Source organism: Ceratosolen solmsi, unplaced genomic scaffold (assembly GCF_000503995.2).
Source record: "Ceratosolen solmsi marchali unplaced genomic scaffold, CerSol_1.0 scaffold6, whole genome shotgun sequence".
NCBI lineage: Eukaryota > Metazoa > Arthropoda > Insecta > Hymenoptera > Agaonidae > Ceratosolen > Ceratosolen solmsi.
In genome coordinates, this window is record NW_011948414.1 from 1736448 (window position 1) to 1749846 (window position 13399).

Genomic DNA, 13399 nt, shown 5'->3' on the forward strand with positions numbered 1-13399 from the left:
TATTTACAGAGAGCAAAATTTAATTTATATATTAAATAGATATAAAGGAAATAAGACAATGTGACGTGAAATACTTTATCCTATTTGCAAATTCAATATATTATTATCAAAGACATAAATTTATTTTAAATAATAAATAGAATAAAAAATAAACAATAATAATCATAAAAAAAAGCAAACAAAAATAATAAGATCTTTTTAATCACATTTATATTCGATTTATTTTTTATAAATAATACATTAGTATATTATTAAAATAATTTATTTTACTTGATCTAACAAAATAATCATACTTTCAATAAACATATTTCTATATACAATTCTAAGTACAAAATCGAATGATTCTTCATACACCCCTAGGATCTGGCCAATAAATCTATCGGGGGCTCAAGAATTATAATGGTAATAATAACGTACATATAATTTCTATAATTTGACAGATGGACTGGAAGAAAATCTCTTTTAATAACGAATCTATCGATGATATAAGCTATTTTCATAAAGTGATAAATGTAAGCCTACAAATATATTGGATGCAAACTCGATAATACAAGAGTAATAATGCATAGATAAGCTACTTATATTAATTATAATTAAACTACAAGTTTATATGTTTTTTGTATTAAATTGAATTCAGAGAGCTACAGTTTTATGAATATTAATTTTTGATGTCATGTATTAAATATTACTCTATAAAGCTTAATATCTATCAAAAAATTTTAATTATAAAATATATAATTAATTTAAAAAATTCAATATTCTGTGTACGAGTAACACACTACGCTTTCTAATGACACGTAACATTTTTAAATAATTTGCAAACACTACCAAGAATAAGTGTAATTAAACATTATGAAAATTAAACAGTAATGAATGTTTAAATTTCATTGTAATATTTCATTATTACCTATTATATTGTAAATAATTTAATCATTGAACAATGAACAGGAAGAAAGAAATATCTTTATTTCTCTGACTGTTGTGTATAGAGAATTTAAACAATAAATTGAAGCTTTGGACTTGTAAAACATTAATCGACTACTTAAAGACATTCGTAATGCATATTTAGAATCTTTGCAGCCCCATTTTGAAATTTTACGCTCTTATACATGAAAAAATTATATTATATCGTCAATCACTATGTATTCAATTCAGATTTTAATTAATCCTCTTTAAACTATGGTTACCACTAATTTTAAAGAAAAATTAATTTTTTGTTTCTTAAATATTCAGTTAAGAAAAATAAGTATAAGAAAATGTTCATTACTGCAATTACTGTTATAAATGATTTCATATTATAAAAAATCTGAATTTATTACAAAAGCCACATTCCAAGTAGTAGAGCAATATCAATCACAAGCCACTCACAAATATTATCTTGTTCACTTTTTGAACCTTCAAGGCATTAGCTGGAAGGCTGGTTGACTTCATACATACACACACTTTATATATATATATATGTATATATATATATATATTATATATATATATATATATATATATATATATGTATATATATATACACACATATATATATATGTATGTATATGTAATACATGAAGCCAACTCCCATATATATTTCCTCCTCTCTTTCTCTGTCACACTAACTCTGTCTCTCTCTGATCACGTTCGCAGTCCTGTAGTTTCCCACACCGCAAAACTGAGTAAATTTACATAAAGATAATTGAGTCGTACATGAAAGGCCGCACAGCGGCGGCGGCTTTGAATTTGCGAAAAGCGATTTGATTTTGGAAATGCGCGCCCACGCACACATTGCGCTCACACGATTCCGTTGAAATGTACTCAACGGCGATACTTAATGCAAAGGGTGCAAGCTTATAGTATATGTTGGGCGTTTTACATGAATTTGCATTATAACCGAGTACAAGATGCAGTAAAAATTTTACTTGGCCGCAAATATGCCTTGATCCTTGTTTACAATTATTAAGTGCCTTAGCACTTAACATTTTTAAAGTTATTTACCCAGTAATTATTATTCAGAAGACATTACGTATTAATACCGCAATTCGGATATTAAATTATTATTATGTAACAGAGCTACTGATAAATTTTTATGTGCATATATTCTTTCGCGTCAATCCCCAATCAGTTTGAAATTAACCATGCATTATTTTTGGCATCTGAATTATTTGAAATGAAAACATTAAATAAAAAAATATTTATAAATTTTAGATTTATTTTAATTATTAAAAAATATGTATAAATATCTAAATCTTCATTCTTTATAAGAAAAACCAATTGATCGATAATTCAGAATACGTACATTAAACAAATATAAGCATAATTCTTGTTTTAGTTTAGTTCGCTACTTTTTTTATCAACGCTTATTAAAATTTATAAAAGTACTGTTAAATATAATTTAATAATTTCATTAAGTTTATCTTAATATACCAAATTATGATAAAAATAATATACCACCGGAAGGTAAAAGAATGATAATTTTGTAGCCGTCGATAGCCTGAGGCTTGAGAATAATATTGTAGATTTCCCTTTTATCGATTCTTCTCATTACATCAGTAGAAAAGATAATGTAACATAAATTTTTTTTTCTTTTTCACAAATTATATTACATAATTATTATAATTCTTGTACCTTTTATTTATCAGTTTTTTATTATCTTTCCTTAATAATTCTAGAGTTAATTAAAAACAATTTAAAAACAAAATATATGAGAAAAGACATATCATAAATTATTTTGAATAAATTGGAAGTCGAACACAAGCAGTTTTTATGTATTAAGAATTTTAATAATCAATATTGTCGGATATATAATACATATTGTTAATTGAGATAGTATGGACACAACGTTAAATTTCGTACGGCACACCATGAATAGCCTTTTCATTCGTGCCGTGCCCTGTTCGTGGACAATTGAAGTGCGAAAAAGGCGACAACTCATACACTTCATGAACGTATGCATTTATTTCTCCATCTCCATTACTTTTCGAATCCATCACTTTCTCTTAATTTTACTTATATTATCACCAAGCTCATTTCCACCACTATCACCACCTTCATATTTAGTATTTCGATATTATTTATATCGAAGCCTTTTACATCTTTTTTTTCTTATCCTCGATGCTTAATGCTTTTTTTTTTACTTTAATCCGTCTTTTTCTTGGTACTAATAAATCTAATCCCTGATGTATATGAATCTCGTCAGCAATTGGTAAATAAACGACAAGATTTGTTTAATTTTTTTTTTCTTTTTTCTTTTTGCTTTTTGTTTAGGATAAGCATAAAGTCAATTAACGATATAAATTGTAAATATTAATAAATTGTTTTGCGTAACTCTTTGAGATATAAGCACAAAGAATAAATTGTAATTATACGTATTTGAGGTATGTATTAAATAATTTGAAAATATCAAATTCCTTCAACATCTTATCGAAAATAGTATATCGCAGAGAGTTTGGAGAATTAAAATTTTTTTTTACTTAAAAATGTTTTTCTATATTAAAAATAATGTTATTTCACATGATATTATATAAATTATAATTTCCAAATTGTGAAAATTTTTGTCGTTTTATTAATCATAATCTAAAACATTGCAAATGATCTCATTTCATGAATTATAATACTTGAGTTATATATGAATTAATAGCTGACTTGTAAACTTTCTTCCTTCAAAATGCTCAGTATTTCTCATTCGTAATATACTAATACAAAGTCTAACAAAATTTAAAATAGTAATTTTCATTTGCTTTATATTGATGTAAAATTTATGTCTCAAAAAGTTACAAAATTAAATTAAATCATGCATGCTTATAATGTCTCGGCTTGTTTACCTTTTGCCCACGTCTTTTACACACAAGTTATTAAAACCCGCAAATATTTTTTTCATTTTCTTTATTTTTTAAGCTTTTAAATGCTTTCTGTTCTCGCAATTCTTTGTACAATTTCACTACTCAGATACTATTTCCTCAATGGTAATTATTATTATTGGTATTATAATCTATATTGCTCAATAAATATTCGATAAATATATCACTGTGTTTTATGTATAGTTATTCATAATTATATATAATATCATAGTTGTATATATAACCTCATGATCGCACTATCGTCATCCTCATGAGTTACTTCTTTTTCATCATCGTTATCATTGAAATTTATTATTATTATTATTATTATTATTATTATTATTATTATTATTATTATTATTATTATTAGTATTAGTATTATTATTAATATTAGTAGTATCAGTATTAGTATTAGTATTATTTTTACCACTACCGTTATTATTAGTAGAATTATTATGATCGTTAATAATATTATTGTTACTGTTCTGTATATTTGTTAATAATTATTACTTCCAGGATAAATACCGTTCGCAATAACGTCATATGAATATTTCCTTCTAACTTTACGAAATAACCTCATGCATTTGTTTTTCTATTTTAGGTTTTTATATTAGTTAACATTATCCTTCTCATAATTCACTCTACATTTGCAAATTACATAATTGTTTTACGTATAATTGCTTACAGAATACGCATCTCTTTACTATTCTCAACTGGCTAATTGTATGATAATTTGTCTACGCTTGTATAACCGCTGGGACGACTTTACTTCAATTCCCTCATAGAGTAAAATAATTTCACTTCGTAAGGATATAAAATTTGCAATGTTCAAAAACCTGGAATACAATACGAATGAAAAGCATCTTTTTTTTTGTTATCAAATTTTATCACCAAATTGTGTTATATTTATTTATTTACAATAGATTATTAATTGTATTAAGTTTCTTATTTTTCTTTTTCTTTTGCACTTTCATTCGTTTAAATTCCATGGTAATGACTCGATCGTATTATTTTAGCCTTCGTCATTAAAACTTTTATTTATCAACTTTGAGTTACGTTTTCTTTCGTGTAATTTCGTTGTTTCAGGGTGTGTGTTTTTTTTTGTAAGGTTCTTTTCCGCAGGTGGCCCGGGTTATATTATTCCGGCTATACTCGTCGATCGCGAGACTCATCTTGGCTATTGGAAAAATCGAACCGTACTTAAATTCTATTTTATAAAGCTTTTGAATATCAATATATTGTCAAATCATCGAACGAGCAAACTTGAGCGCAAACGAGTTACATGAAAGTGTGACATTTTTTGCATTCCATAAACTACGCATTATTGTTCGTTCAAAAATAGCAGTTCTTATTTTAAAAATCAATATCGTTGAATAATATTGAATTTTTGGTTAATTTAGCATTCATTATATTTAACTTAGTGATTCAATCAAATTTTGTATAATTTTTTATTATAATACAATCTTATATTGATACAATTTAATTGTTAAATAATGAATGAAATATTAATTATTGTAAAGTTAAATAGAATTTTAGTTTATATTTATAATTGAAGATAATCTGTTCGCATCTATTTCCTAAGAAATATCTTATTTGATAAAATAACGTATAAATAATGAAACTTAATAAGCATTTTATCGAAAAAACTAATTTTAATAAATTTAAATAGTTTAGCTTTCGAGTATTTTGACGAAGGTTATATTTGAAATTGAAGCTAATACTTATTTTGTGCATTATTATAAATTTTTTGCATTGAAGTACAGTTCGATATTTCCTACATATATGGTGTACCTATTGCCTTATTAATATACTTTATCTACGTTGAATGTTTTATTATTTTTCTTTTTTTAATTTGCTCATCTATACGTGAAACTACTTTATGTAGAAAAATCCTCGTGTCGTCGATTCGATCGAGAATGCGTTATTTTCATTCCTTACTCGACCTACTGATCAACGATTTTTATAATGCACTTTCGGTTCAAGGCAGCTCGAGACGCTATACAAAATTTTTATGGGTATGTCCAATATTGGCAATCGCATTCTACTCACACGTACTAATTATTTTATTACAGCTCCGTTGAATTTTGGGATTCTTTTTTATTAATATCTGCTGTAGTTCGATTTGCACAAAGCGTGGAAAGAAATGGAGCTAATACCTACAGTTACAAGTAGCTTAGTCTATTAACACAAAGCAGAAGTATTTATTTCTCGAGTTAACGCTTTGATCGCGTCTTTGTCAACCTTATAACTTATTCGTACCCGAAATTGGATACTTTCAGACTTTTAGTTTTTTAATTTTTTTATTGTTTTAATTTAACTTATTAGAGTTATTCGTTATTATGCAATGAAAATGCAAACTGTAAAACATACTTCAGCAAAATGTAAGGAACATAGTATTTTATTATTTAGTGAATTAAGATGTATGAATTTTTGTGTTAATATATTTTTTTAATGTTTTGCTATTTGATTGAATTAGATATAATAATAATAATAAAGTATACGAGAGAAGTATTTGATTCTAAATTTTTTTGCAAATTGTAATTTTTATAACAGAACTAAATCATTCAAAATTAATTATATATAATCATTTTTCTCATAATTCATACAATTTGTGACTTAATTTTAATGTAAAATAAAGATGTAAAATAAGTGTGTTATGCAGCGAAAATCTTAATTATTATCCACATTAATAAACTGCTTTCTATTCTTATTAATTTCAGACTTTAGTTACGCATTTAAATTATATATTTTGATCATTTTCACGTTTTTATTACATTGCATCAAATGAATTAATTCATCTTATCGAAAAAGTTTACGTAATATAGTTCAAAAATATTTTAAACATGGCAAATTCCAATTTTCATGAAAGTATATTTGTACGTGTATAAAAACACTGTAAGCTACTTTTATATTTGACATTGAAAAAACACATTAGTAAAAATTAGAAAATTAAAGGCACGATTTTGTTTCGTAAGCGTCCTATCTTTACCATTTTGATATATAATTCACTACGAGTCTTTAACGATAATTAATATCAAGCGAAAATATAAATATTCAATACAAATGGAAGAACAAATTATATTATCATTATCATTATTATTATTAACGCGATCCCGGACCACCCTGTTTTTAGACGTGATTTTAAGAAATTCTACATCGAATTATCGGCTTGGTACAACGAAGACAGTTTTTCTTTTGTTTTCAACAAATAAAAAATACCACATACTGTATTCATTCATTTTCGAGATTATTTCAACTACTTGGCATATTTTAGCTTCTTGTTCTCGCAACTATTATTTATGAATCATACGCATTTATGTTAATTATTTTTAACATTTACGCAATCTGCTAAATTTTCTCAACCACATTATAAATGTATGCTTGTATATATATATTTTTTTTCTAAATCTTTTACGGAGCTTTTTGTTTATATTTCGCTGAATAAAGGCGTTAATGAATTTTTTTGTATATCAAACGAAAACTTATTTCCTACTTCATTCATAAATGTTACATTTTTCTTAAAATTACATATGTACACTGTTTCCCGTAAATTATTTTATGAAATTATATATAGTAGTCGTAAATTTGTATTCACTAGTAAATAGCATTACAATTTTTCTTACTTAGCGGTATTTGAAGTTGCAACAGTTTTTAAGTAAACGATATAATATGTAAGATCAGTAAGCCATTTCATAGTAAATTTTTTTTTTATAAAGTATTAGTGAGTAATAGTTCTTTATAACAGAAGTAATGGTAACATTTGTAAAGTTAGTACAGTAGTGGTGGTGATGGTGGTAGTTTAATTAACCTCTTAAATTAAAGTGTCACTTGTCACGTGCAAACAATACATGGATTGATTGCTTTTTTGTTATACTTCGATCATCTTAAAATTTTTATTTTAAATGGAAATATAATAAATTTAAACAGAGCCGTATTAGTTTACTAAATTAATTTTTAAGCACAGGTTAATATATGTAACATATTACTAGTTTCATGTAACTAGCATATAATAGGGGAACTATTTTGTAAACACATATATGATATTTTTGTCAAAATATGAGTAATTAATTAAAATTATAACAAGCATCTTTATAAGAATATGTGTTAATCAATAGTCTCTAGCTTATTGTAGGATAATTTATGAAATGAAACAATTATGCTTATTAAAAATGCATATGAAATTCTATTAAAAATCTCTGATAATGCAGCAATGACTTATGACACTTATACTTCGCTATAGTTTTTTAAACAGTATAACTAAAGCTACTTAATCCTAAAAAGTATAATTATAGTAGTGTTATTAAATTACTTAAGAGTATCATATCAGATCGCAAGTGACAGCAGCAGTAGCAACATCTTTGTAATTCGACATCGTTTGCAATACATTGTAATAATATAATAGCACCGTGGTACTTAAGAAACTTATGACTATCGGAATAAAAGTTATCGCTGCTGCTCCTATCGTAAAGTTAGTAAGTTATATGGCATAAATCAGTTAAAAAATAAATGAAAAAAGTTAAAAAGATAATGCTAATCGATAATACAAGTATTGCACAATTTACTATTGTACATTATATAATCACAAAAGTATAGGAACAAATTTTCATTATTATTTGCAATACCCTAATAATATTAGTATTTTACAAGACTGCAAAAAAGTTCAAATAAGTTCAAATATTAATGTGTTAATAAGATGAAAATGAATATAAATCTTACCGTAGTGCAGATGTCGCGTCTTCGGTAATAATGTACGAGGAAAAAATAGGAATAGAAAAATAAGTTAAATTTAACAATCTATTAAACGATCAATATTTTTGTCGGTCAACAATATTTTTAAATTGTCTCTCCGTTAATTGAACAAACCAAGCTAACGAAGTCCAAGTTAAATCGTAATATAATACAATACGCATAGTGACAATAACTAATGCGATTAAACGTTTAATAGTAATCATTACCTAGTAAATAAAAATAATCGAAGTAATAATATAATTAAAGTAATATCATCTAATAATAAACAACGTATGTACTATTTATAAAACTCATTTCCTACAGAATATAAATTAACGATGTTCGAATGCCACTAGTAAATAACATGACTCTTAACGATGATAGTGGGTACAGGAAAATTATTTGTGTAACCTTTCTCAACCCTTAAATCCTACTATAAATCGCAAATTCAATTAATTATTTTCAGTTATTTAAACGCTTATATAAAAGCAGTATATCGCGGCAAAGGAGAAATATTATCCCTGTGCCTGTTAAGGGGACAACATTATTTTCTTCTGTTCTATATAAGAAATGTATATTAAGTTTGTTTAAATACACATACATTCGGCAAAACACGCATACACGCGCGCACGCGCGATGTACACATCCTTACACACGCATGCGCGTTCACATACACGCGCACGCGCACACACGCGCACACACATACGCATATACATGCGTGTATACAATTGTATTTGCGTGCGTGCGCGTGTTTGCTTGCTTGGCCGTGTATGCGGATGCGTGTACGTACGTGCGCACGCGCGTGCGTGTGTCCGCGCGCCCGTGTGTGTATACATATACTTTTTTTCTTTTGGGCGGGTAATTTTCTTCTTCGCTTAGTACACTTTTATCTTCATTTATATCGTCTTACGTACGGTTTCATCACATCACGCGGTATCTCTTTTAACAGCCGTTGGAAGCATTTAGGATAGGTAGTTCTCTATGTTACGTTTTTTTAAATTTTTCTCTTTTTTTTCAAAATTAAATCGCAAGACGTTTATATAAAGTCTTAAGTGTTAATGACGCGTATATTTTATTGCTCATAATAGCAAATTATGTGTCCTATTTTAACGTTGCGTCAACACGACTTTCATTATCTTCTCTTAATTCGTACAATCGCTATCAATTGCTTATTAATAGTTATAAAGTTACACCTGAATAACCTTTCTTTTTTGAAGTAGCTACTTGTTATTTGCTTTACTTGTTTTTAATATTATTGTTTTCTAACTAGCAGCCTCTGTTGACTAGTTTTCACTAGTGAAAACTAGTGTTAGCACTAGCCTGAGCGTTAGGTATATGACCGATTATGTTGCACCTGCCGTTAATTAATTTACAGCCACTGAAAAATCTCATACATACTTTGAAAACAATATTCATTATTGTTTAATGGACATTTACGTTTGTCAATAGAATAAATTACATAATAAAAAATTATATTTACTGTTATGCATAAACGTAAGACTATATATTTCAAAAAATAATTTGAAATGTATAAATGAATCATTACTAATTGTATTTATTAAAGAATGAGATTTAAAATTAAAAAAACGAAGGAATTTGAATGTTTTGAAAATTAATCACAATAAAATGTATTAACGAGTTTCAGTGGCATTGTCGTCAAAATTAATTTTCAATATTCTATACCCCCTGAAATTCCTCTGCCCCATTAAAATAACAAAACATTATTATTTTACAGCTATACAAATCATTTTCTCAACACAATACATGCGTATATTGCTTTATTTTTAACGCATTCATTTTTTTTAAAAATTTGCTATCATTATTTGATTTTTATTCATCATTACGTGTCTTACAAAATATATTTGCTTATTTGGATAAAAAAATGAAAAGCTCTATCTCAATTGGGCAATACTGACATTCATCTCACACGTGACTGTACACAATACTAGGCTTCTCGATAAACTTTACATTTTTTTTTTTTTTTATATATATATATATATATTGACTTTTGAGAAAAATTCTTATATATTTTGTTTATGTGGACAGCCCGATACTGCTTTTAGTTTTTAATTGAATTTTACATATTAACGAAATGCTTGGAAATTAGAGGGATAATCGTAAAATCTATTTAATACGTAATCGAACAGTTAATAAGTGATTAAACGGCTACTTCTTCATTAATATTATTAACTGATTTTGTGATTATTACAAAACTTAGTCTGAAAGTTTATTTAACATTTTACATTTATTTATTTTTACAATTTATTCATTATGTTGAATAAATTAAGGACATTATTTAAGCACATATTTAACACACATTAAAAGATTAGATTTACTAAATTAATATATGATACATTAATACACGAACTCAAGTAAAGTAATCAAAACATGAAGACTTATCTATACTTTAACAATAAAGAAAATCAAGAAACGAAAAGTTGAACGTTAATTATTACAGATTTAACACGACACAACAGTTCTCAAATAATGAAATGTATTTATTATATGATAAAGGTTATTATTAATTATATTGACTGTTAAATCACTTATTACCTATTCAAACATTGAGTCGCTTATCAATCATGTCAAATGGCTGTATTATTCACATACACTATGTTCGAGAGTTGAAGTACCAAAGTGCAGGTCAGTATGAGTATGTATGAAAAGATAAGGTATACAAGCTACTGTGCTATATTAGAATCGCAAATAATAAAGTAATGTGTATGCAAGGAGTTGGAAGACTCTGTAGCACTGTTAACATTTTTTATGAAAACCGTAATTGTGAACTTCGTTTATAGCTTATAAACTCGTCGAGTGGAAATTTATGGAGTACAAACAGTTTGGTTGAAAATTTTCGATTAGACTTCATGTACAACATGACAAAAGTGACAAGTCATTATCCGAAAATTATTATCATTATAAATATCATTAAAGTATACGCTCGTAAGAAATAGAAAAGATATTAGTGTTTTTTTTCCCATGTTTTTGGCACAAGAGTACGAAATATCATTTGTAAATGTCTACGAAATCCCTAAAAAGTTGTAATACGTAGACAATCTCGTAATAAGAGGACCCACCCACGATTACTCAAGAAATTTCCATCAAGAATCAAAAGAAAACGAAAACCAAATACAATTTAAAGTTGGCAAAGCGATTTACGAGGGCTGAGGCCAGAGGGTTTTATTCTAACCTAATAACATCGCATTCAATCGTTGCACGAACGGCGTACTGGAAGCATAGCTTGACTGTGTGTACGAGAGTATGTAATCGTAAACTGATAATTGCCATTAGATGGTCTATCGGGCCAAACAACAGCGGCGCGATGTGCTGGATAATTCCTTCGTGGAGCTGTTGGGCGCCATATCCGGAACATCACACGGTCGTACGTAATTAACGGTCCTCCAGTGTCACGGGGGAGACTTTGGCCTGCCGAGTTTTTCCTGCATCACTTGCTGTTGCTGCTGCTGCTGCTGTTGTTGTTGTTGCTGTTGCTGTTGCTGCTGCTGCTGTTGCTGTTGCTGTTGCTGTTGCTGTTGCTGCTGCTGCTGCTGTTGCTGATGATGATGCGTTGTAGGATCGGTACCAACACCAATGTCTGCACCCATTAGTCCGCCATTACCATTTTTGTCAACGACGCTGCTCGTATGGACGGGATGGAAGTATCGTTCTGTAATATGTAAATTATAAAATATCCTTTGAAAAAGGTTTAGATGTTTTGCACATAAATTTTGTATGATTGTACAAAAATAAAACGAACATATTCGTAATTACTAATCACTTTCATAAATTTCAAAGGCAAAATTTAAATTATTGATTAAAATCAAATTTCTTAACATTTTACAGGTAGATTATTAAATAATAATACACAATATATATATATATATATATATATATATACGTATGTATGTATAAAATGATAATTGAAAAAATTTTCACACCACCATTGAAAATTTAATTTGACATTGAAATCACGAAAAATCTGCAATATAAGAAAAATGCATCATTATAATTGAAAAATAATTTTATATACAAAGGTTATTTTAAATGTCTCTAATGTACAAAATTTTAACGAAGTACCCCGATTGAAAATGGTTAGGTAAGTAACCCCCTAAAATGATGACAAGAATATTTGTCTTTTCTCAACCCGAGCATCATTTATATTTTACTCTTAGACTACAATGAAGCGCCGAAGACAACTCACTATAAAAGTGTCCTTTAACTTCTCTATTACTCAAGTTGTATGAAAAAATTTTTATCCTCGATATTTATGACCCGAACGCGCTTACGTACGCTATGTATAGTGCCGGGATCGCGCATATTTTTAGATTTGAGGGTGAAATCCAATTTCGTGTAAAATGACGTTAGAGCGCAAACTAATCTCGCAACCCCCTCAATGAATAATTCATGAGAATCGGGTTGTTTTATACCTTCTTCCATTGCAGTGGGTGGCTCGGTGGCTGTTCCTGCGATAATCGGCGCTATCATATTGTAATCATCCTCGAGGTTTATGAACGGCGCTGTGTTCCAGCGTGGCGGTATGTTGGATACGGACCTCTGGGTCGCCACTGGCCTTGTCACCGGGACCGGCGACGAGAAAAGCGATAGGTTCGTCGGGGAAATTACGCCCGACATTGAGCCGATCGTGGGGTAGGTGAAAATTTGCTAAGAAGAATAATAAGAAGAAGAAATCGGCTTTTGTATACACTCGTGAGCAAAATTGTTCATGATAATCAATGTGATTAATTTTGTTATAGAATTTACACGAAAATAAGCTTTTATTTATCAAATGAACTTAAAACGAATTGCAAATTAAATGTACATGTACAGATTTATACAAAAGTTCTCTT

General features: G+C 28.0%; 1 protein-coding gene across 1 annotated transcript in view; it reads right to left on the bottom strand.

Moving 5' to 3' along the window:
- Nucleotides 1-11122: 11122 nt before the first annotated feature.
- The window catches only part of NfI (Nuclear factor I), a 100430-nt gene continuing 98153 nt past the window's right edge, over nucleotides 11123-13399 (bottom strand). The window contains exons 11-12 of the mRNA XM_011506580.1: nucleotides 12980-13214; nucleotides 11123-12219 (exon numbers count right to left, since the gene is read on the bottom strand). Of these exons, the coding sequence (XP_011504882.1) occupies nucleotides 11960-12219; nucleotides 12980-13214 (495 nt within the window). The 3' untranslated portion in view covers nucleotides 11123-11959. The remainder of the gene's footprint in view (nucleotides 12220-12979; nucleotides 13215-13399) is intronic.